General features: G+C 40.8%; 1 protein-coding gene across 2 annotated transcripts in view; it reads right to left on the bottom strand.

The window, feature by feature from the left end:
• Positions 1-13583: 13583 nt before the first annotated feature.
• Positions 13584-24739, bottom strand: part of ZDBF2 (zinc finger DBF-type containing 2) — a 30663-nt gene continuing 19507 nt past the window's right edge. For both annotated transcript variants that reach the window (XM_024206299.2, XM_024206306.2), the window contains one exon: positions 13584-16722. In XM_024206299.2, the coding sequence (XP_024062067.1) occupies positions 13953-16722 (2770 nt within the window). In that variant the 3' untranslated portion in view covers positions 13584-13952. The remainder of the gene's footprint in view (positions 16723-24739) is intronic.

The raw sequence follows: 24739 nt of genomic DNA, 5'->3' as shown, positions 1-24739 counted from the left end.
CCCTCTGTTGCTTTTTAATTGTATCGTGTTAGATGTTAGCCATGTAAACAAACAGTTCCTGTCTGTCACTATAGCTACTGATTCAGAGATCAAAAGGAAATATTAACATTTAAATGAACTGTAAACATAGTAATATCACTGTAGTCATCTCTCTTTGAAATGTATAGCAAATCACCTGAGAATGGTGGAAAACAGGCAATTGACTTATGTTAATCCATATAGCTAATTACCGGTGATGCTTAGGAAATAGGTCTATTTCAAAGTCCCTATAATTGCCTATTGTTCGCCTGAGGACTCCAAGCTGTCAAAGAAGACCTGGAACTGTATAAGAATGTCTGGGGTCCTGATCCTTTTCATCTCAGACCTGCTTGATGCTGGTCATAAATCATAAGGCTGAGATCTCCAATCCTAACCTGGAATCACCCTGAATATAAACATTGGACTATAACCTATTAACTAATTCTGAAAGAACTCTTTGCAACTACAAAGTTCACCATGTATACTATGAATCTGAATCTCAAGAACTGTACTCATGTCTGTATGTATACTGATCTTTTAACCAATGCTCTCTTTTCCTTTTTTAATAAATTTTAGTTTAGTTAATAAGAACTGGCTGTAAGCGTGTATTTGGGTAAAATCTGGAATATTCATTAACCTGGGAGGTAATGTGTCCGATCCTTTGGGATTGGTAGAACTTTCCTATATGATGAATAAGATTTTCAGTAATCCTCATCATATTTGACTTGGGTGTCTGGGTGGAGGCCTAAGGCTGGGTTGCTTTAAGGGAACTGTGTTGTTGGCTTCTGGGTGACCAGTAAGATATTATAGAAGCTGTTTTGTGCTGGCTTAGTAAATCTAAGTACTGGAATATCCACCAGCTTTGGGGATTGTCTGCCCCATTCTTTGCAGTTCACCCAGAGTAACTCCAGTGTGGTCCCCTGGTCACAGTAACCTTCACAAAAGAGCAGAGCATGCATGACTCTCTCTGTAACACAGCAGTTATCTTAGACAGACAGGGAGTGCCCCTTGCAAACACGATAGTGGGGCCCTTATTCTTAAAGGTGACATTGATAGAGAACAGTCTTATAGTTATATAAAATTACATACCTCCTTGGGCTGAATCAAAATTGTAAATCCACTTTGTAATTGTAAATGACACCCCTTCATCCTGAAATTTTGGACCTGACCTTTGCATCAGGCGCTAATTTCTATTTAAAAATGGAGAGGTACTAGGGGGAAATTGCAAGGCAGAATATCCTAAATAGAAAAAGAAGAATGGAGATCTTTTTCAAGCTTTTAAGGCGGCTTTAAAAATGGAGAGTACAAAAATAAACAGATAAATAAATACATTTAAAAACTTTGAGCTTCATGATACTGTCCTTTTGGAATCTCCAAGATAAATAATGTGCCGCACTTGTAAAGATGTGCAGTATATGAGAATAGGATTTCTGCTATGGCATTTCATAAGTGATGCACGTTGAATAATAAAGTCTAAACTGAGAGTGTTAAACAGATGAAATATTAAAATAATTCTTGATAACCATACTTACCACTTACAGAATTCTTTACATCCACAAAGCACTGTATGAACATTAACTCATTATGGAAGGTATAAAAATATATATGAAAATATGCTGACTTTGGCTGCAACATTATCCTGACCTCACACTCAATAAAACAGGTACAGTATGTTGCAACAACTCAAAAATGACAGTTTTCTAGAACAAACTGAAAAATGTGATGGTGTTAAAGAGACACACTGGCGAATCTAAAAGCCATAAACATCTGTCACAGAAAACTTGTAAGTCTATGTTCAATTGTGTCCATAACTTAGGATATTAGATTCTAATCTCTTAAACAAGGGCTTCCACCACCAGTGGAGCATGCGACTACTTAGTCTTGATTAGTCAGGGCAAAATTCTAACTACAGTGCTTTAAATGTTCAGCAAAGTCTGTTGATGGCAACATATTGCTTTAATACTTTTATCTTTAACTCTGAACCAGAGAAATGTGACACAGCCCCTCAGAATAGCTAGTTTTCTCTCATAGCAGGGGCTGAAAGGATGACATGGACAGTAAAAATTATTAATATTTACATTTAGTTATGTAAAATAACACACTGGGAGCACGAAAGAGCTGAATTTGAAATGACCTAGAGCAGGAAGGTTACCATGGGGATTTATTTGGATGTTGGACATTTCTTAGTAAAAGTTCAGCCAAAATAGAGACTGTTTAAGTCAACAGATTCTCTAACCATCCTATTGGCTAACTCCTGCCTTCTGTTGCACTGGTACCAAGGTTACAGAGTGAGGAAAATAAGCAGAGAGCCTCTCCTCATCACAACACAAGAGTGTGTTAAGAAGTGGGTCCTGCTTTTGTATCACATCCACAAGGCTGTAGTTTGTGCACTCAGGATTAAGTATGGCTCTCACTACCTGCTAGTGTGTATGGCCTAGAGGATAAAGCAGCATCTCTGCTCCCCTTGATGAACTGGCCAGGACATGATTTGGTCCTGTAATATATTTGTACAATATTATTGCCCCAATGCTAGTCAAACAGATTAAACCCAACATCTTAAATTGCAACCCATGCTAATTCTTAAATGGAAATGAAAAAGCAAGTATGAAAACTAACCAGCTGTAACACATGATACTATCAACTACACCTTTATTATTTCTGGGGGAAATTAGGGGATACCGGACTACATTTTTCTGCACCTTAGGAAGGGAATGCAATGACAAATACTGAAACAGCTTTAAAATCACCTGGCCTCTATAATAGTGACGTTATATGGATACTTTCTCGTCCCCCCTACACCACTGGACCCCTCGACACTTTAATTAATATACATAAAATAAGATTGACATCTGGGAGTGGAGGAGAGAAACAGCTGTTTAGCAGCATACAGAAGCTCTCCCTAACAGTTGGGACAGATACTGAAGATTTCTACTGTATCCAGCTGAAACTAAAAGGCTATGATTATCTGTACTATTGTGACAACCAAAGGCCCCAACCAGGATCAGGACCCACTGAGATAGCTACAAAGTACAAGCACATAGTAAGAGGTGGTCCCCACCTTGAATATCTTACAAATATCGTATGCACATATCATTACCCAAGTCAGAATTAGGATACAGGGTTTGCACCTCTACATTTACAGAAGTATAATGGAACCTTTGATGACCACATGGTCAATACTTTGTTTTCTATTTCATCGACAGCACCTCCAATTGTGCCTCCTATCATGATACTGGGCCATTGGTTCACTAACAATTTAGGCCCTGATTCATCAAAACCCTTAAGCCAGGGCTCTGAGGTGGCACTGAGCATTCTCTCTCTAAGGTGCTTGGCTAGTTGGTTTTTGCTCACATGCTTGGGATCTGATAGTCAGATAGTCTGGGGTCAGGAAGGAATTTTTCACCATGCCAGATTGGTAGAGAATTTTGGGTGTTTTTTTACCTTCCTCTGTAGTATGTGGGAGGAGGTCACTTGCCAGGATTATCTGGGTATGTCTCATTGAGCCAATTACCTGCCATTGCAGGGGCCTTGAGCACTGGTGCACCTCACTCAGTCCTATTCTCTTCTTGTGGCACTTAATAGTCTAGTCTCCTATGGGTTGTAACACTTTGGTCTAATTTTGGGTGTTGGGTTTAGTGTGTGGGTGCTGGGTACTGTTGGTGGCCTGTCATATACAAGTCAGACTAAATGATCTAGTGTTCCCTTCTAGCCTTAAACTCTGTAACTATGACACATGCCTAACCTTCAGCACATGCTTGAGTGCAGTGCTGAATTTGGGGCCATAAGAAGAAAGAGTACCACCTACTGAACCAACACCACTGTTTTCTGCAATGTTCTTTAAAAGCTTGCTATCTGTTTATTGATCCAACCTGACATGGTTTATTTTAGAAGATCCTATAAGAACTCATCTTCTTAGTGAGGTATGGCAGCAGGGAGTATAAAGATATTTAATCAGTATAACCAGATAAAAGATATAGAATTCTGTTGTTTACCAGAAAAACAAAGAATTTATGCACAAGGTGCTTTTGGTTCATCTATTCCCATGGTCAGTTCTAGTTTGATCTACAGGATTGCAGAGTAAAGCCAAGTGGACCTACCCAAGATGGAAGGCTACATGAAATTGTAACACCTCAAAAACATTGCTCTAACTCATTAAATCAAGGTTCTCAAGCTGTGGTCTATGGGCCAATGGAGAACTGGTTGGTGGTCTGCAGGGAGCTGACAGGCCATATGGGGCTGGTACTCTTCATCTCTAAATGCATTTTAGCAGCTGAAGACACCTAGCATATATATTAAATGCTATCCTAAAAATATTATCTTTCAACGTAAGCAATTGCTGTCATTAACCCAGGAGTTTGGAGTAAAATCCTGTCTCCACTGAAGTCAATGGTAAAACTCCCTTTGACTTCAATGGGGCCAGGATGTCACTAATTATGAGACTATAAATGTCCACATCAATTATGACAGGGCCATCCATGAGACAAGAGAGGTTGCCTATGAAAAAGCATAAATTGTGTTGATCTCTCCAGAATGAATAGTGCCAGTTGATATATTAAATCATATTTCATGAATAAAGAAACTAACAAAAATGCAAAATTCAGTCTTTATTTTATTAAAACAGGACTTGTGATGTTTTATGGTTGGAGGAATGAACAAACTCATATCTGTAAAACATTAAAAACAAACAAGAAAGAAAACCTTTGCTTTCTGGGCATGCTCAGACCTATGCCACTGGAAAGTTTCCAGGAAAAGGTAATCTAAAATACTGTAATTTATAACAAATCAACGGATAGCACAAAACACATTTCTGCATACATTACAAAATGATATACTTTTTACTTTACTTTCCCAGACCAATCCATGATTATAAACAAGCAATCAAGTGTTAGGATGCTCTTGCCTCTTCTGGAATAACTCTTAGTTCATTTGGTCCCATACTAGAGACTCCTGTTATTTGTTTCCCGACGGAAGGTAAATTTTTTTAATGGCAGAAGATGCAAAAAGGAGCTAACGCAAACAAAGATGCCTTAAGGGGAAATGGGCAAAAACAGGAAATCTGAAGAAACAGTAGGATTAAGAACTATATTAATAAAATGGAAAAGCCATCTAACTGCAGCATTGCACAAGGCCAACGATCAACATGTAAAACAAAGTGAGTTTGTAATAACAGTAACAGTAAGTGACTGAAGAGTCAGACAGAGAAAAGAGGGAAAGAATTACAACATCAAAGGAGAAAATTCAAAATAAAGATAAGAAAAATAATGTGAAAATATTAAGCACAAAATGATGATATCCAGCTGGGCACCAGTACAGCAACATACTTAAATACGTGTGTAACTCTGAGTAGTTCTGTTCACTTAGTTATGCACATACTTAAATACTTTTCTGAATCAGGACCTCAAAAAGGAACATTTTGATACTATGATCATGAGAACATCATATACAAATTAATACAGGCAAATTAGCTAGAAAGAATTGGAGAGGGAAAAAATCAAAACAGAACAAGAATTGGAGAGGGAAATTGCTAAATTTATATTAGATTGTAAGCTCTTTGGGGCACGAACTATCCTTTTGTTCTATATTTAGACATAGCACAATGGGATCCAAGTCCATAACTGGGGCTCCCAGATGCTACAATAATGCAAATAAACAAGAACAACAATAAAAGAATTTCAGTGGGGAAGAAATGCCAGGTTTTCAATGGTGGAGAGAGCATGGTAGTGAAGTCAGACAAGTCACAAATTTGTTTTAATCAATGAAATGTGCAAAAATGTGTAAAAGTCAATAATATATAACATGAACCAAGAAACAGGGCTGGAAACTATTCTCTTTCAGCTGTTACAAAATATTCTTTGTCTAAGCTTTCACTAAATTTATTTTAGAAGTGGGTTTTTTTTTTTTTTTTGCTACTATTCATTATATAGCTATATATATAAAATAAACCCCCCTCTAGCTCATTCCCTCTTTTTTGCTTCCCTACGTGAATCTGGGTTGAGGCTTTCAGTGTGTGCAAATGATTTAGATACACTGGGTGAAATCCTGGCCCCACTGAAGTCAAAAGTAATATTTCCATTACCTTCAACACGATCAGAAGTTCACTCACATCCCTTCCCGCATTTTCACTTGACCAGATTCTACCATCTTTATTCGTGTCTTTTGTTTTCAGTGGGACTACTCATGAAATAAGATACTACTGAACATGTATAATGGTAGCGGAATCTGGCCCATTCATTTTAATGGGATGTGTATCTAGGGAATTAGACACACATCTCACAACCACTTTGAAAATGTCAACCCTGCTCTTTTTAAACAAATGACTCTCACTGACCCCATAAACAAACACACATTGGCTTCCTATGAGCATCTCTTTGCCACTACCTCCCCTCAGTTTTTCTTTCCGAGTTTCTATATTTACCTCTCATGTCATTGTTTTCTCTTTGTTTCATATTCATTGAGCATGCACAGAAAAGGTCTTTAACAGTCAGAAGTCAGGTATATAAAGGAGTTTTAACATACAATAAATGTTATTTTGCCACTATTACAGCAATAGTTTTCCAAAACTTATACTCCAAGTACTTTTTTTTTTCTTTAAAAAAATAATAAGCTGTTACTCTTCATATTGGTTTTAAAGGAAAATATATAATTATTTAAACTCTTATTTAAATATAGTCAATTATTTAATTTTTTAAAAAATCACTGACTTAGGGCCCTATTTACAAAAGACTTTTCATGCAAAAGTGCATAACATTTTTTACATTCTAAAGTTTTCAACATGTGGCTATTATGAGGTTCCAAGGGAAAGTTGTGTATGTGGGAGAAGCACAAGTTTACAATTGATGAACATGAAGGACAGTCCATTTATTGACCGTAAATTATATATATATATATATATACACACACACACACACACACACACACACAATTGTTCTCAAGTAGAATGTGCACAAAACCGTATTTACAAACAGAACTATGCATATCTGAAAATGAGTCAGAACAGGTTAGGTAGAGAGGACATTCTTATACCATAAAAATATGTCAGCATGAGATTTACCTATGGTACTAACTTAGTTTAAAACTCTGATTTAAAACATAAGTTTACCTCTAAAGAAAACCCTTTTGTTTTAAAACATTTATTTAAAAATTAGCTTTTCTATAAAAACCTTTCCTTTACAACTTTGCTTAAAAAAAATCAGTTATATTATTAGACAAAATATCAAATTAAAGAGGCACAATTAGTTAATGGGGCTACCAGTGGTGGGTTTTTTTCTTTTTTTTTTTTTTTTTTTTAAAGAAACCCTTATTTCCAGTTATTTTTAACATGGTCCTAGGATTCTGTCTTGGACTGACAAGTGTATAAGAAGGTCTCTGGGAAAATAAAAGCTATTTCCAAAGTTAAAAAAAATAATCAGTTGGACCAAGAGTTATAAAAGAATCTAATCTCTGGTGATGTAAATACATGCAACCTCTTATTTCTCATGGGAATTATGCACATGCACCAAAGAAGAGATGCCAAGAGTATTATTTAAAAAATATTAGTTGTTTATGGTGCTTTTTTAATTAATAAAATTCAGCAATGGTGTTTTTTAAAACCAACATTTTGAGGTCCATTAAGTCTTTAACTCGAACTAGTGACATGGGCACTTTGGAAAAATGCAAATAAACCAGTTGTTTAAACTTTCTTTTTTTCTTTTTGCATACGCACAATCATCCTGTGCACGGGCAAGAAGATGTATAATAAGGCTAGATGGGTCTTTTCCATTCCAAATTACTGCTATTTTTTGTTTAATTTTCAAATGGATTTCAGAAGATTCCAAACAATTTTGTATTGTTTATCAAGTTGTACATCTCCAAATTAAGGTGCTGATCCTGCAGATATTATAAGCACACGCTATACCTGACCTAGGTGAACAGTCTCATGCAGGGCCGGCTCCAGGTTTTCTGCCGCCCCAAGTGGCAGGAAAAAAAACCAACCAACCAAAAAAAATAGATCGGCGGCACTTCGGTGGCAGCTCAATCATGCCGCTCCATTCTTCGGCGGCAGTTCGGCGGCGGGTCCTTCACTCCCTCTCTTCCTCTTCGGTGGCAGCTCAAAGAGGAAGAGAGGGACTGAGGGACCCGCCGCTGAATTCCTGCCAAAGACCCGGACGGGCCGCCCCAATAGCGGATGGAGTGCCACCCCTTTGTACTGGCCGCCCCAAGCACCTGCTTCCTTAGCTGGTGCCGGCCCTGGTCTCATGGAGTTCAAAGTGCAGAAGTATTTGCAGGATTGGCGTCTGTGTCTTCTAAATATGCCTTGACAAAAGAGGCTGTCACTATAATAGTTCTAAAAAGAAAAAAGGCTATGGGCTTTTGCACTGTTGCCTTCAGAGCTGGGTGGTCGTAGTGTGGCAGCTGCTGGCCAGAAGCCCAGCTCTGAAGGCAGCAGCACAGAAGTAAAGGTGGCACGACATGATATTGCCACTCTCTTTTCTATGTTGCTGCTGGCGGCAGCGCTGCCTTCAGAGCTGGGCTCCCAGCCAGCAGCCACAGAACTTCCTACAGCCCGGGGAGGTTCCCAGAGGTGGGTGTGACCTGTGCAGAGGAAGAGGAAGTCCCATCCCTTCCCACCCAAGCCAGAACTAGCAGCTGGAGCCCAGCGCATGGTAGAAGACCCCGACTGGGGCTCCCACAGCCCGGCCCCTCCCCAGCTCCAGGCCCAGTGCTTGGGGGTTAAAGAGGCCTTAGTTGTGTGGGGGGGTGGGAGGGGAGGGTGAGACCACAGTGCCCTCCTGACCACGGCATCCTGGGAAGTTAACCCACATCGCCCACCGTAAGGCCAGCCCTGCTCTCCTCAAAAGTGATGACCCCACCCATACTATGCCACTCCTACTTCTGCACGGCTGGTGGTGGACGCCTGGCCAGCAGCTGCCACTCTCTGGCCGCCCAGTTCTGAAGGCAGCGCAAATATAAGGGTGGTAATACCGTGACCACTCTACAATAGCCAGATTTCACAGGGGAGACCAGATTTCACGGTCCATGATGTGTTTTTCATGGCTGTGAATTTAGTAGGGACCCACCTAGAGGTATGTGGAATTGTTAAGACTGTCAATAACCAACCATAAGTCAGTATGGAATATGATTATTTAAAAACTGCAGTTAAGTATTTACAAAATAGTCCTTCGCTGACTAAACTCTCATGGCCATAGATAATAAAATATTTTAAAAAAACCAACAACAATCTATGGCCATAAGAGTTTAGTCAGCGAAGGACTATTTTGTAAAATATAAGTTTTAAAAAGAAGGAAACTCTTAACTACAGTAAACTAAGTTTAAGTAAAAACAGGTCAGCTTTAAATACACAAAAAAACCAAAAGGACTTCACAGTTAAGGCTGAAATTTAGGATAACCCACTGCCATTCACACTCACTAGTACAACCTTTTTCTCTGCTCTAGTCAACGATGCAAAGGTGAATTATGAAACAAACCATTAAGCTAAATTTTCAGATTTAACTCTATCTTTCTTTTGGTTTTTGAGGTTTCATTAGGACCTCAACCATGTTGCTTGTATAGCACTGGAAAGATTATTATTTCCTTACCAACACCATCCATTATTGCTAGAGTGAAAGTCCACAGTGCTCTTGTTTTGTCCAATAAAGCTGGACATGGTTTTAGAAAAACACTAATTACGCAACTTGCTACAATACTGTAATTGTATATTTGTTGAAGACACCATTGCACTGATCTGCTTTGTATCATACTGTATTAATTTAAACTGCCTTTGAAACAGTCTTGAAAATGTATTGTATGTATAATTGGGTGTGAATATACACATACAAACACAAAATACATATTCCCTATAAATTAATATTACTCCATTTAATTTAGCGCAATTGTTTAATCATATTTTTACACTTTACAATTTTGAGGAAAGGTAGGCACAATAAGTAATGTTGATTCTACATGATACTTTATTATAGTCTAGTGCACCATAATGCACTGAATTTACTATCACACAATACAATATGATACAATTCAAGCTCACAGTTTTTCTCCTGTAAAAGGCGACAGTGCACTGAAGTGTAGTAAATAGGGTCCTAAGTGCTTAATTTAAACAAATACACAATTTCTGTAACTTTACACAATAGAAGAGGAGGTTACTTACCCTCGAGTTGGGTGGTCCCTATCTGTATTCTGCAGAGGGTTTATGCATGCATGCCATGTGTCAGGAGCCAGAAAATTTGAAAGCAGTAGTGTCCTTTGGTCCGCACACGCACCCTTCCCTTGCCTCATGGATTTGTCGAAGGCGATAAAGGGTGGAGCGGACCAACCGTGTCTCCAGTTCCTTCTCCACCACAAATCGAATAGATCCACAGCAGAGTGGCAAGCAGAGAGGAAAGTGGAATACAGACAGGGACCCACACCTCAAAGAACCTCCAGTTACAGGTAAGTAACATGTTCTTCTTCAAGTGATAGTCCTTATTGTATTCCACTGAGCGTGAGGGTATGAGGAAGAGGAAAAATAAGGACCCTAGTGTGCCTGTGGTGGGCTGTTATGACAAAGAAAACCTTGGTGAAGACCCAGGGAGCAGTGGTGAGTCCAAATGGTAGGACCCCGCATTGAAAATGCTGAGGACCCAACGTGAACCTCAGGAATCTCCTGTGGGTTGGATGGATGTCTATGTGAAAATAGAGCCGTAAACCCACATGCCTTTTTCTAGAGAAGGTATGATGGCTGCTAAGGTAACCATACTAAACTTGGGCTTGCAGATGAAGCGGCTGAAGTGCTGTAGGTCCAGGATTGGTCTCCAGACGCCCTTTTTCTTGGGTACCAGGAAGTAAGTGGAATAACCCTCTGCCCTGATAGTTTGGAAGAATGTGCTCTATTGCTCCCCTTTGCAGTAAAGAGTCTATTTTTAGGGCAAGGATGCTGTCGTGAGAGTGGGTCCCTGAAAAGGGATCAAGGCAGGGGATCTGGATGAGATAGTGTGGTGAACTCGATTGTATAACCATAGTGGATGTCATCCAGGACCCACTTATCAGTTATTACTGCACTCCAAGCTGGTAAGAAGAGTGCTAGATGACTCCCAAAGGGGATGGGTTGGCTCCATGGCAGAAGGCCTGGTGGTTGACGGTTCTCTAGTCGTACATAGAAATATCGCTTCTGAGAGGATTGCATGTAAGATGACGAAGACTGAGAAGCCAGGCCTGGAGGGTGGGATTCGTTGGGTCTTCTGCCACTTACAATGAGGTTTATATGGCCTCTGATGGAAGAACTAGGAAGATGTGAATCACTGTAGGTGGTGGGCAGTAGAATTTTTCTTGCGTTCAAGTGTACAGATACCCAGCAATCTAAGTGTAGCTCTGGAATCCTTGAGGGAATGGAGGGATTTTCGGTTTTCTGATTAAACAGGTGACTCATCAAAAGGAAGGTCCTCAATGGTATTCTGCCATTCTCTGGGAAAACTGCATGAGTGAAGCCATGATTCCCTTCGCATGACAATGCCTGTGGCCATCGAGTGTGAGGCGGAATCTGCAGCATTCACAGCTGACTGAAGCACCATTCTAGCCACCAGCTTACCCTCCTCCAGGATAGACCGGAAACATGCTCAATCTTGCTGAGGCAGCTTTACAGTAAAGTCCTTCACTTTGCCATCGTTAATTGGCCAACAAGGCCTGTTATTTTGAAATTTGGAATTGGAGGCTTGCTGAAGAGAAGACCTTGCATCCCAGAAGCTCTAAATGTTTGCCCTGCTTAGCTGTCGGGATGGAGCACAGATGTTGCTGTCTGGAGCGTTCCGTTGCTGCTTGCACCATGAGAGAATTGGGGTGGGGAAAGAAAACTCCGACCCCTGGGTTGGTACGTAGTATCTCTTCTCTGTGTGCAAGTGGCCGGGGTATGGCAAACTGTTCAAGCTGGCTGAAGAATAGCATTGTTGATTGGTAGGGCAACCCTGCTCAGTACCAAGGAATGAAAGATTTCCAGGCATTGATGCAGCTTGTCTTGTACTTCCTCCAGTGGACTATGCAGCTCATCCGCCATCCTTTGCAGAAGTTCTTGGAACTGTAAGTCACCAGGAGACAAGGGGGAGGCTGAAGTGACTGCAGCATTTGAAGAGGATAAAGGGACGCCTTCCTGCTCTGGCGGTACCATTGGAACAGGACTGAGCAGTTCATCCTCCATAACTTGTTCAGAGCGTCTGCTCAAGGGTGCCCTAATCGGGAACAGAAGCAAAGCCTCCCTCGTGGAATAGGCAGGTTCTGAGGGTAGGTACTGAGACCAGGACCCTCAATAGGGCCAGAAAGACTGGATCGAGTGGATGTTGCGGAGGGCCCCAAGGTGAAGGCAACCAGTGGCTTCTCTGTTGTTGGGGGAGGGAGGGTATTGCCATACCACTGGCAGTCCTTTTGGGTACTCATACTGGCAATAAGGAACGAGTGGCTCTTGTGCTCCGTCGGAATCCAAGGATGACGAGAACTCAGATCCTGGTTCCAATGGCAGTACCGTTGGAAGTGTGCAATCCACAGAAGGAGGCATCTAAGTGGGGCCTGACTGTTGCAAGTGCCAGATAGGAGATCAGCCTTCTCTAGGTGCAGGTGGCAGAGGAAGGTGCGAACATCTTGGTTCCCCCAGGGCAAACTGCTCATGGGACTCCGGTGCTTTCTCCAAGCATCCCAGTGTCAATGGTACCTGTTCTGTAGCCAGCACCAGAGCAGAGGACTGTCCAGGAACTGGTGGATCCCTTGTCTTAAGGGAAGCTGACACTGAAGGCATGTGCAGCTTGGTTCTCTGTACCGGCAGTTCTGTTGGTCTGCACAAATTTTGTGTCATGCATGGGCGCCTTGGAACACACTGCTTCTCTGTGGCTGGAACTCATGGAAGGCACATCATTCTTTTTTGGCTTGGAGGAAAACTTACTGCCATGCTTATGTCCATGCTTCCTTGCCTCCCGACTAGGCCCTGGCATGGGGTCCATAGCAGCGGTACCACCAGAGCCAGGTTCAAGCTCTGAGGCCAGAGGCACACTACTGGGTTTCTCAGGCAGATGTACAGGGGTGGGTCACTGGACTGGGTCCAACTGCAGCATCATGGTGACCTCCATGAGGTGCTTCTTGAGGAGGAAAGCCCGGCCTTCTCAGGTATGACTTGGGAAGGACTGGCAGATACTGCTGATGAAATATGGGCTTCTCCCAAGCAGTAGAAGCAGCATTGGTGCTCATCACTGATGGAGAACAAAACGGGGGCAGGAAGCACAAATCTTGAATCCTGGCATCTTCGGCATAATCCAGCACCAGCGTGTGGCTGCTGGGGACTAGAAAAACAGATCCCCCCCAAAGTCCAAATCCTACAAAAACTATTACTAAAAACTTAAATACCTAAGAAACAGTAATAACAGCAGAATAAAAAACTAACTATAGACAATTTCTAAAACATTTTTCTTTTAAAAGTGCATCAGAGTCGAGAGGACACTATTAGCTCTGACTTGGACCATGCAGCTATGAGAAGGAACTGGATATGCAGTCCGTCCACCCCGCCCTTTATCACCTAGTACGAATCCACGAGGCGAGGCAAGGGTGATGCGCAGACCAATGGACACTACTACTTTCAAACTCTCCAGCTCCAGATGCATGGCACACATGCAAATTCTCAGTGGAATTCAATGGGGACCATCACTCGAAGAAAAACAGTGCAATATATAGTGTGCCCATATTCCAACAACATGAAATTAGTTTGTTGCTACAGTAGTTTATTACTGGGCTTTCGATTCATTGTATCTGCAGTTCTGGCACATCACCTGGATTTTGTATAACCACCTTCTGTTCACTCTTTTTCCTCAGCCTATTCTCAGTTGTTGGGTAAGTAAAAGTTTGTTGTTGTTTTATTGGCTAGCTATCTCCTGGTAAAACAAGACAGCCTCCCAATACAGGTATACTAGAAGTTCTTCCAGAGGGCCATTTCACCGTGCTGGGGAGACCCTTATCTCCCAGCTCCTAACTTTGGAAGAAGCTAGTTCTGGCTTCTTCGGAAAAGACCCTGCTGTGATTTTCTGCCTCTTTTCAGTAATCCCTGAAATGACTGTAGAGTTCAAAAACGTCCTCCTGGGTTTCCTCCTAACCTTTAGCTTTTTAGCATCAAGTTTTTCCTTTTTGAGGTGCTTTCCCAAAGTAGGTTTTCTTGTCTGGTGCCTATGGATGGAGAAGACAGAAGATGATTTTTGGGCACAAGAGGAGAGCTTCCTTCTTATCTGCTCCTTTTTTTGCTTTTTAGTTCTGGATGCTTGTTTGCCTGAGGCTACTCTACTTCCTCTTCTCACAAGGCCACAATTGACAGACATGGGTCCTGAAGCCTTTTTGGAAAAACCTGGTTCTCTACTAGTGCCTTCTTTCCTCTTCCACATTGTCTTTGAATTCTCCCTCTCCAACCGTTCGCTCCTGATTGACTTCAAAGGTGTTTTGGCAACCCTGCTATTAATTGGGGTTAATCTAACATCTCCTTCTACCTGAGACTGATGGGAGTTGAAAGGTGAAATGACTACGTGTTTATAGGACTTCTCTGAGTGAACAAATACCGGAAAATCAGACCTTTCTGTGGAAATGGAAGCTCCATCTGTCCTCAGACTTGAATTCATATCATTCCCTTTAACTGGATCTGACAGGAACGTCGCTGAAGAAGAACTATAGAAGCCTGGCCAATTGAAGGATTTAGATGGTGTACATTCTTTCTGTGTATCAGATAGTTTCTTTGTGTTTGCATCAAGGCTTAGACTCCTAAACAGTTGTCGAACATGGGAGGGCTTTTTGGCTTTTTCTCTAACTGTGCTCTTGGGAGGTGTTTTCAGAATTCGATTTGTCAGTGGGTCATAATACTTAAGAGAACATTGTTTGTATCTGTACCTTACAGAATCCTTGCTGTCTGTGGAGTTGCGATTTCTCCTCATTTTGGGAACATCTATGGGTTTGCCTTTATATTGTTTAATCTCTGGACATGAAAGGACATAAACCACTGTCTTAGGCTGCAGAGGGCTCATAATTTTGGTATATGCTTCAGGAAGCTTGAGGGCACACAGTCTGGTTTTCATGTTTGAAATTCTTTCATTCTCTGACCAAATAATGTTTGCTTTCTGATCCGGTGGATCAGGCTCCTTTCTACTGATTTTTCTTTTTACTATTGGATAGTTCACTAAACTGGTTTGGGTTCCATGGCTGACTTTGACCACTTGGCATCTTGAAGCAAGGCGCCAAGTCCTCTTTCTAGGCATCTGAAGTATTTGTGGGTTGCATAGTGTATCAGAGGCCAAAAGATTATCAAAATCAGAACCACCACTTATAGCATCATTAAATTCTGGCAATGCTTTAACTGATGAAGTTTCTGTTCTGTTACCTGTAACAATGTCACTCTTCCTTTCATCTTTCTGCTTCTTCTTTCTCATCCTCTTCCCTGTACAGTTGGCAGAGGGTTCACTGTTGAAATGACAACGGAAACGACCTTCCTTGAAATCACGCACAAGTGCTTCAATTTTTATATCATCTTCATACATTATCTGGGACCACGTCTTTCCCACAAAGGAAGGAGGCACATGAGGCAGAGCTGGAAGAACGGATTCCTCATTATGAATTATTATATCCTGTTTTGCTGCTTCTGTTTGCTCCACTGAACCACCTTTTAGAATAGAACTAAGTTGGGTTCCATAGTTCCTATCTTCCAGGTTTACTTGGACCTCTTTTAGGAATTCTATATCCTTTGTAGCTGCCTTGGGTAGGCCTGCTCCTGAGCAAACAGGTGCCTCACAATCAAAACTCATTTCAGAGCCCTCTAGACTATTGTGATCCAGAAGTGATGAAATATTTAAATAGGAATTACTCTCTTCATCTTTGCAAGACAACTCATTAGGTGGAGCTCCATGGCAGTACTTCAAAATGACTTCTTCAATTATCTCATCTACTGAAGTTTCATCAACCCTCCTCACCTTCATGTCTGTGTATCTTGTTAATTGTGGGGATGCCCCAAAACTTAGTGAGTTGCTAGTACCCACAAGATCCCTGAGACAGAAGTCAGACACTAAAGTTTCATCCTGAGATTGTAAACCATCTAGTTTAAAAAAAGATTGACCTGAGATAATATATGAAGCATTGACTTGGCTGCAGGTAGGACTCTGACGTGAAAATGAAGGGTTTTTTGGGTGGATTGATGCCAGAACAGGATTAGGATTTGTGTTTAATGATCCATCCTTATGGCATACATCCTTCTGCATGTGATCATATCTGGTACTTGGAATCAAATTTGAGGTTGCTGAGCACCTAATATTTTTTGCAATTACAGGGCTAACAGGAGAACCGTGACATAAAGGGGTGCTACGCAAATGGTGAGATATTGGGCTCACAGCTGTAAACTGGCCATCATGGCTACTATTTGCAATCTGAGCACCATCCATTAGTGTATGTTTTTTCTCACTGCTACAGAGGTCCAAAGTTTGCTGGGATAGTTCTAAGATGTGTTCCTGTCCCATCTTTAGTTTTTGGATAAATGTCTGTGGCACAGAAATTGACTTTATGCCCTCCTGAGATCTGCAAGGAGAAGGGGAGCATGATTTAACAATGGATTCACTGTCTGTGCCAGGCATCTCCCGTATGCTTCTTACCACCTCTTTCTCCTCCTCTTCTGGAAGCAGGAAAACATCCTGGGGAGCCATTGGGGAGATGGGAAATGGCATGTCATCATATGTTGGTCTGGAAAAAACAAACTGTATAAATGTTGTAAATACATATAAAGTTTTTCAAACAAAGGAATTAAGAGTTCCATAACCATTATTAAAGTATAATGCATTAGGACTAAGAACAAATTCAAATCACTACCTACAGTACTTTACAAAGTAAAGCTTCAAGAAAAGAAAGGAAACAAAGTCAATGTTCCATAAAGCACCCCAAAGAAAGAAGACAAACTGGGCATTTGTCTGATTCCATAAAGCAGAGGTGGGCAAAGTTTTTGGCCTGAGGGCCACATCTGGGTATGGAAATTGTATGGTGGGCCATGAATGCTCACAAAATAGGGGGTAAGGGTGAGGGTTCCGGATGGGGGTGCGGGTTCCGGATGGGGGTGTGGGCTCTAAAGTGGGGCAGAAATGAGGAGTTCAGGGTGTGGGAGGTAGCTCCGGGCGGGGGCAGTGGGTTGTGGTGCAGGGAGTGGGGTGAGGGCTCCGGCTGGGGGTGCAGGCTCTGGGGTGGGGCCGTGGATGAGGGATTTGGGGTACAGGAGGAGGCTCCATACTGGGATTGAGGGGTTTGGAGGGCAGGGGGAGATCGGGGCGGGGGCAGGGGGTTGCAGGGAGGGGGAGGCCTCAGGGGTGCAGACTCCGGGCAGTGCTTACCTCGAGCATCTCCTGGAAGCAGCGACCTGTCCCCAGCTCTGGCTCCTACGCGGAGGAGCGGTCAGGCAGCTTTGCACGCTGCCCTGTCCACAGGCCCCGCCCCCGCAGCTCCCACTGGCCAGGAACCGTAGCCAATGGGAGGGGCGGGGCTTGGAGCAGGGGCAGTGTGCGGAGCCCCCTGGCTGCTCCTATGCATAGGAGCCAGAGGGGGGACATGTCGCCTGTTTCCTGGGAGCCACGTGGAGTGGGGCAAGCCCCCGACCCCGCTCCCTGGCGGGAGCTCAAGGGCCAGATTTAAAGGTCTGACAGGCCGGATGTGGCCCGCAAGCCGTAGTTTGCTCACCCCTGCCATAAAGGATCAGGTAGATATTATTTTCACCCTCTCCTAGCAGGGAGCTTTTCAGAATGGCTAAAAACACATTAGTATCATTATTCTACAAATGATAGCAGAGAAAGGGAAGAGAAAATCTTTTTCTTCATTTAATCCCATTGATTTATAAAGAACAATTAAGTTATTTTAATGTATAGTTGATCTACTAATCATTCTGCTATACAGAGCTTTACAAGCATCTTTGTACATAAATTTTCTTCTTTTAAAGAGTGGTTCTCTGAAATATGACTCTGCAAATACCATCATAGGGTTCCATAGAGGGAGCAAATCTGTGGAGTAAGGAGCAAGCATTTCTACCTAGCCACTTTTCATTGTACAGTCTCACTATAAGGATTTACTCCAATACAGACATTAACATGTTTGCTGATTTAAAGTTGGCAGACACATTCTCAGCGTGAGAGAACTATTGCCTTCAACAGTAAAACATTCGGTTTGGCTATTTTTTCAAAATTATTATTTTTATGTAATAATCAAAATGTTTATATAGTTTCAATTTTGAAACTAAAAAAGTACATGCCATTAATTCATTAAAAAACAAAGTCTAATTATCCTGTTTAGAAACATGCAATTTCTTTAATCTAAGCATTTATAAAGATTTTAACATGTACAGTAGTAGATACACCTCACCAATAGGTGTGTATACTTCTAATGAATTAATCATTTTATCAATTTTTTTTAAAATCTACTTTTAAAATGCTAAATATGGATCCACGGATCAATCCTTCACTCCTTATAACAGCAAACTCAAGAGTTTTGCCCAAGTAAGAAGTGCATTTAGCCCTTACATGGTCAGCAAGGCCTACTACTAACAAAGATGCATGTCCAAAAGCAACAAACTTACAGTACTGAAATGCATATCTACCCGGGACACAGTAGAAGATCTAAAGGAACTGGTAATACTGACTAGTTAAGTAATACATATTAATTTGTAATATGCAAAGAGCCTATTTGGAAGGGAGGTAGGCTGGTATGGAGAGACATAAGAGTCTTTGGCCATGCAGGTCTGGCCAGGTTGAAGGCGTACTACACTCTCACAGGCCTTGGGAGGCAAGCCAGTCCTCGCTTACAGACAGCCCCCCAACCTGAAGCAAATACTCACCAGCAACTACACACCACAGAAACACTAACCCAGGAACTAATCCCTGTAACAAACCCCATTGCCTACTCTGTCCCCATCTCTAGCGACACCATCAGAGGACCCAACCACATCAGCCACACCATCAGGGGCTCATTCACCTGCACATCTACTAATGTGATATATGCCATCATGTGCCAGCAATGCCCCTCTGCCATGTACATTGGCCAAACCGGACAGTCTCTACTTAAAAGAATAAATGGACACAAATCAGACATCAGGAATGGTAACATACAAAAGCCAGAAGGAGAACACTTCAATCTCCCTGGACATTCAATAATAGATTTAGAAGTAGCCATCCTTCAATAAAAAAAAAAAACTTCAAAAACAGACTTCAAAGAGAAACTGCAGAGCTACAATTCATTTGCAAATTTAACACCATTAATTTGGGCTTGAATAGGGACTGGGAGTGGCTGGCTCACTACAAAGGCAATTTTCCCTCTCTTGGTATTGACACCTCCTCCTCAATTATTAGGCGTGGACTACATCCATCCTGACTGAATTGGCCTTGTCAACACTGGTTCTCCACTTGTAAGGCAAGTCCCTTCTCTTCATGTGCCAGTATATATATTTATGCTTGTATCTGTAATTTTCACTCCATGCATCGGAAGAGGTGTGTGTGTGCGGGGGGGGGGGGGTTTACCCACGAAAGCTTATGCACAAATAAATCTGTTAGTCTTTAAGATGCCACCAGACTCCTTGTTGCTTTTGTGGATACAGACTAACACAGTTACCCCTGTGATACTTTACACTATTTATGATCTTATAACCTGTACTGCTCCCCAAGAAATAAATGGATATTTCCATTCCTGGAGCAGACACCTTTTACCATATCAGCTCAGAAATTTGAATACTTGCTATCCAGTGAAAGTTGTCAAGTTATATGAACTGCTGCCTTATTTGTCTGGTCAGCCATAAAAATATGAAAATAGTATGTGAAAGTGAGGCTACTTTTGACCAAAAGGAAATCGTGTTCTAATAGATTTCTCTTGGTTTTGTATATCATTTTAGTGGTGGTGATGTTAGGGAAGGGTTAATCTTACATATTAATTTGTATTTCTAAAATTTGTATCTTTTTTTTTGAGTTGTCGATTTAAAATTTGTATCTACTGTATTATGTGCAGTGGCCTATGACTAAAACACTACATTAATAAAAACTAAACTAACGCAATCTGTAAACTGTGATATATTTATCCTTTTAAAAAAGTCTAGTACTATCAGGATAGTAAATTTGTTTATTTAATATACTGGCTTATAAAGGAAGTAACAGATTTTAAACTTTCATTAGCTTTTTTTAAATTAAAATTACACAACTTTGACAAAGTTAATACATATGTACTACAATTAAATAATGCTAATGAACATAGTAAAAGTAAGTAAATGGACGGATAGTACTGAGGTTGTAACACAAGCCAAAGTCAGACTATCAAAGTTCACACTCACAAAATGTCCTTAACTTTCACTGTATTCTGAGGAAAAAATAGTGTATTAAACAAATGAATGTCATGGAAACCTTAATGTTGATGTTTGGGTTTTTTGTTTTTTAACTCTGAATTTAAATAAAATGTAGGGTGGATAATAGTTCAACCTCACATCCTGTCCTAAACTCACACCATTCTTTCCCCAGGACATCATGAATTAAAATTTGAATTTTTAATTTCATGAAAACCTAAACATTCTTTAAATATATATTTTTAGTTTTCAGTCTGTGAATGTAAATACAGTGTATGAGGGGGAGGAAAGACCTGGAAAATCTTCTGCATACAAGAGACTGCAGCACTATTCCCAGAAGCACTCCTGGTGCCAAGAATCCCTATCAGTGATTAACAGTACTCTGACCTACCAGAGCAATGGGGGAGAACTGTTTATAAAATTTTATTTTGGGGACAGCAAAAACAGAAAAGACAATCTGCCCGCTCCTTCTTGAGCTAGCTCCACTGCATTTGATTGGTAGCACTATGCTGCAGGAAAGCTTAGTGTAATGTTGCAGCGTTGCAGCTAGAGTAGCCTGTGGTTATCAAGCACTTGTGCAAAGGAAGCAAATAATTTCACTCATGTCTTTATATTATAAATAGCTGGACAGGAATAACAGGAATATAAGTGTGTGTCCAAACACAACAGAATACACATATGCACACAGGAACTATATGTATATACATGGACTGCACAAGTAATAAATAAATGCAATTTTTCAGATAGATAAAAATTCAAGGGTTGTAAATATAAACAAAGTGTTATATGCATTATGTCAACATCATTTCTTTATTCTGAGCTATTCCCTTTATAAACGAGGAAACCAATTTCAAACCACAAATTAGTGCTCTACAACACTGGAACATCAGCCGGTTAGAGAGTACCGTGGAATGTTACAGATTTGTGACAGCATCCCACAGTATAGGGATTAATGCATTGTCCCTTTGAAAGAAAACACTGTCAATAGTGTGGAACATTCTTCAGAACTATTCCTCCTTCCATCAATGCAACATGTAAGAAAATCATAATGGCTAAAACATAAAGTAATAAAACACTTTCACTATCTTCTTATAAATAATATATATCAGTTGCCAGGGTGAAATACTATTTTAGTCTTCACTCATTAGGGTGACCTACTCACTGATTCTTGGTTGTTACATGTGAATGATGTGATTACACTAAAACATAAAAGATGTTTGTTTCACCCCAGGAGTTGATTATTATGGAAGCACTGTAGTGGCTTCATAGTTAAGGCTCAGTCAGTATACTGGCTGAGCTTGGCCATTAAATTGCAAAATGACAACTTACAGGTCTTATCTTTAGAGCCCTGTGCGTATACAAAATTTGTATCCGCATCTGATCCGCAAACATGGTCCGTGGATTTAAAGCAGATATCCGAATCAGCTGCTCGAGGGGAACATGACACATCTAGTTAATATGTTATGCGGTGTGAGTGTGTGTTCATTCATGCATGTCTCTATATTATACACATACACAAATGCTTTGTAGATGTGTAACACATTATCTAAATGTGCCATGTTCCCCTCTAGGGGAACAGACAGTACACATTATATATAAAATGTGCACTGTCTGAGTTAGTGTGTGTATGTGCATACACGTCTGTATATTATTCACACACACATATATATATAAACATAAAAAAAAAAACATTACAAGGAAGGAAGGAGAGCAAACCAATATGGCTAAATAACAAGGTTCAAGAGGGTATTTAAGCCAAAAAGAGATCCTTCAAAATTTGTAAATCTAACCCTAGTCAAGCCAATAAACAGGAACAGTAGGCAATATACAAGAAAGAAATTAAAAGGGACAAAAAGGATTTTGAAGAGCAAATAGCTGAAGATGTAAAAATAAACAAGAGAGTCTTGAAGTTTATTGGAAGCTGGAAGCCTGCAGAAGAATAGGTGGCATGAAAGCCCAAGCCTGAGGAGGGAGGAAGTTTATGTTTTTAGTTTGGGATTTTGTTGGAGGATTCCAGGGGAGGGTGAATACCGTGAGGCTGTGGGGAGAAGGCCTACTAAAAGGTTACGGTAGGAAGAAGCCCAGGGATAGATATGAATAGACAGATCTTGCCTGCTCACTACAGGATCCCTGGTCTGGAACCCAGAAATGGGAGGGCTTGGGTTTCCTTACTAGCCACCAGGGGGAAGGTGGTGTGAAGCACCCCTAATATAAGCGGATAAGGATACTCAAAACCCTGAGCCTAGAGAGCACAAGGCCTACAGGGCCCAGAGTCAAAGCCAAAGACCTTTTGTAAGAGCACTGGATTATTTGTGGGACACTTATCCCAGAAGGGGTGGATTTTAACGTGACCTGGCTGAATTACAAGGAAAGAGACTACCATCAACAGGGGGCACCAGATGGGGAACAAGTCTGCTATGCTACATGCAGCTGCGGGGAGCATGCCAAATGTTGAGTACACTCTTTCACAATTCACAAGTCTATAGAGGATTGAGAGGAGCTTCAGAGAGACTTAAACAAACTAAGTGAATGGGCACCACAATGGCAAATGAAGTTCAATTTTGATAAATGCAAAGTCATGCAAATTGGAAGGGAAAAAATTAAACTACTCAAACACCATATAAGATTCTAAATGAACTGTATCAGCTTAGAAAAGGGACAGCAGATTCACCATAGACAGCTCAATGAAGACCTCTACTCAACACACAGCTACAGTCAAACAAAGCTAAGCTGTTAGGATGCATATGAAATGGGATGGAGTATAATACAGAAAATATTATTAATGCCGTTATATAAATCAATGATACAGCCTCATCTGGATCACTGATACTGGTCACCCCATCACAAAAAGGATGTTGCAGAATTCAATAGGGTTCTGAGGATGACTGAGGACATGAAAACCTCATATGAAGAAAGACTGAAAAAGTTGGGATCATTTAACTTGAAAAGGAGATGAATAAGGAGATACATAATAAACGTATATAAAATAATAAATGGTCTAGAGAAGGTACATTGGAAGTTTCTATTCTCCCTGCCACGTAGCTCAAGAACAAGGGGATAGAAAATGAAAATAAAGGGCGGGAAATTAAAAATGATAAAACAATACATATTTATGACAGTGGAATTCACTGCCACGAAAACACTTAGGCCAAGATCATAGAAAGATTCAAAAGAGGACTGGATATTTGTATGAATATTGAGAATTCCCAGAATTATTATAATTAATGACAAAATTTCAGGACTTAAGTAAAAAGATGGTTTGTATAGCTATCATCCTTGGAAACTCATCCTAGGATCCAAAAGTCATGTTGGGTTCTTCCTTCTCACACATCATCATCATCAGTAGTACAAGTTCTGTAAGCCAAATCAGGCCCCAGACATAACCATGCAACCACATTATTTTCACACTGTGCTTTCAATGTTGCCTATACAAGTTCAGTGTCTTTATTGGGTTTCCACGGGTGTAACTGACTGGAACTTTGCAAACAATCTGGTTGATTTTAAAGAATGTATCCACCTCACTCTCTGATCTGAAAGTTAATAATCTGCCATTTTTACATAGTCTCTTTGAAGAGCACAATTGTACTTAAAGCAATGTACTTATTTCTTTTTCTTCTTTGGGTCACTGCACCCACACCATCTATATTTGGGGCTGTGTTCTTCCACAGCCACTCAACTAATTTTTCCATTATTTCTCCCATCCCACTCTTTTATTTCTGCAACTTAATGGGACCTGCTTCTTTCTACCAAGTACATTTTGTTCCCCAAATGTACTAATCTTGCATTTTCATCAGCTCATCAAACACATGTCCATTCGGATGTTGCCTTAAAGTTCTTCGTGTATTTTCTTCGTGAGAAAATGGAAAGCATTTTCAAACTAGAACAAGAACTAGTACTTTTTATTTATGCTGATGTGTGCATGTCCCAGTTAATTTGACAAGGGCAAGCCTGAAAGATTGTTCTGCCATATCCTCTTCTAATATCAACTTGACCGATTCCTGACAAGACAGACTGACTCCTTACTAGCTCTGTTCTAGCACTTCATCTGAATGTATTATTTGGGGACATAACTTTCTTTTGTAGAGAAAGTTGTCTTAAGGAAGAGCAGAGAGGTTGGCATTAAGGTGCTGGCTCTCTGGAATGTAGAAAGGTGGGTATTAAGGTACAATATTATTGATGTTCTTATACTGTGCCCAACACTGTGGTATCTGAGCACCTACTGAAGACTAAATCAGGAGTGAAGCCTGCTTGGTTTCCTTTCAGCTGGCTAGTCTGATAATCTTACACAAAATACCTTATAGTTAATATAGTTCTAGCAATTCACACACACACACACACACACACACACACACACACACACACACACACACACACACACACACACACACACACACACACACA

Source organism: Terrapene carolina, unplaced genomic scaffold (assembly GCF_002925995.2).
Source record: "Terrapene carolina triunguis isolate 2854851 unplaced genomic scaffold, T_m_triunguis-2.0 Scaffold62, whole genome shotgun sequence".
NCBI classification, from domain to species: Eukaryota; Metazoa; Chordata; order Testudines; family Emydidae; genus Terrapene; species Terrapene triunguis.
This window is presented reverse-complemented; position numbering and strand designations above follow the sequence as displayed.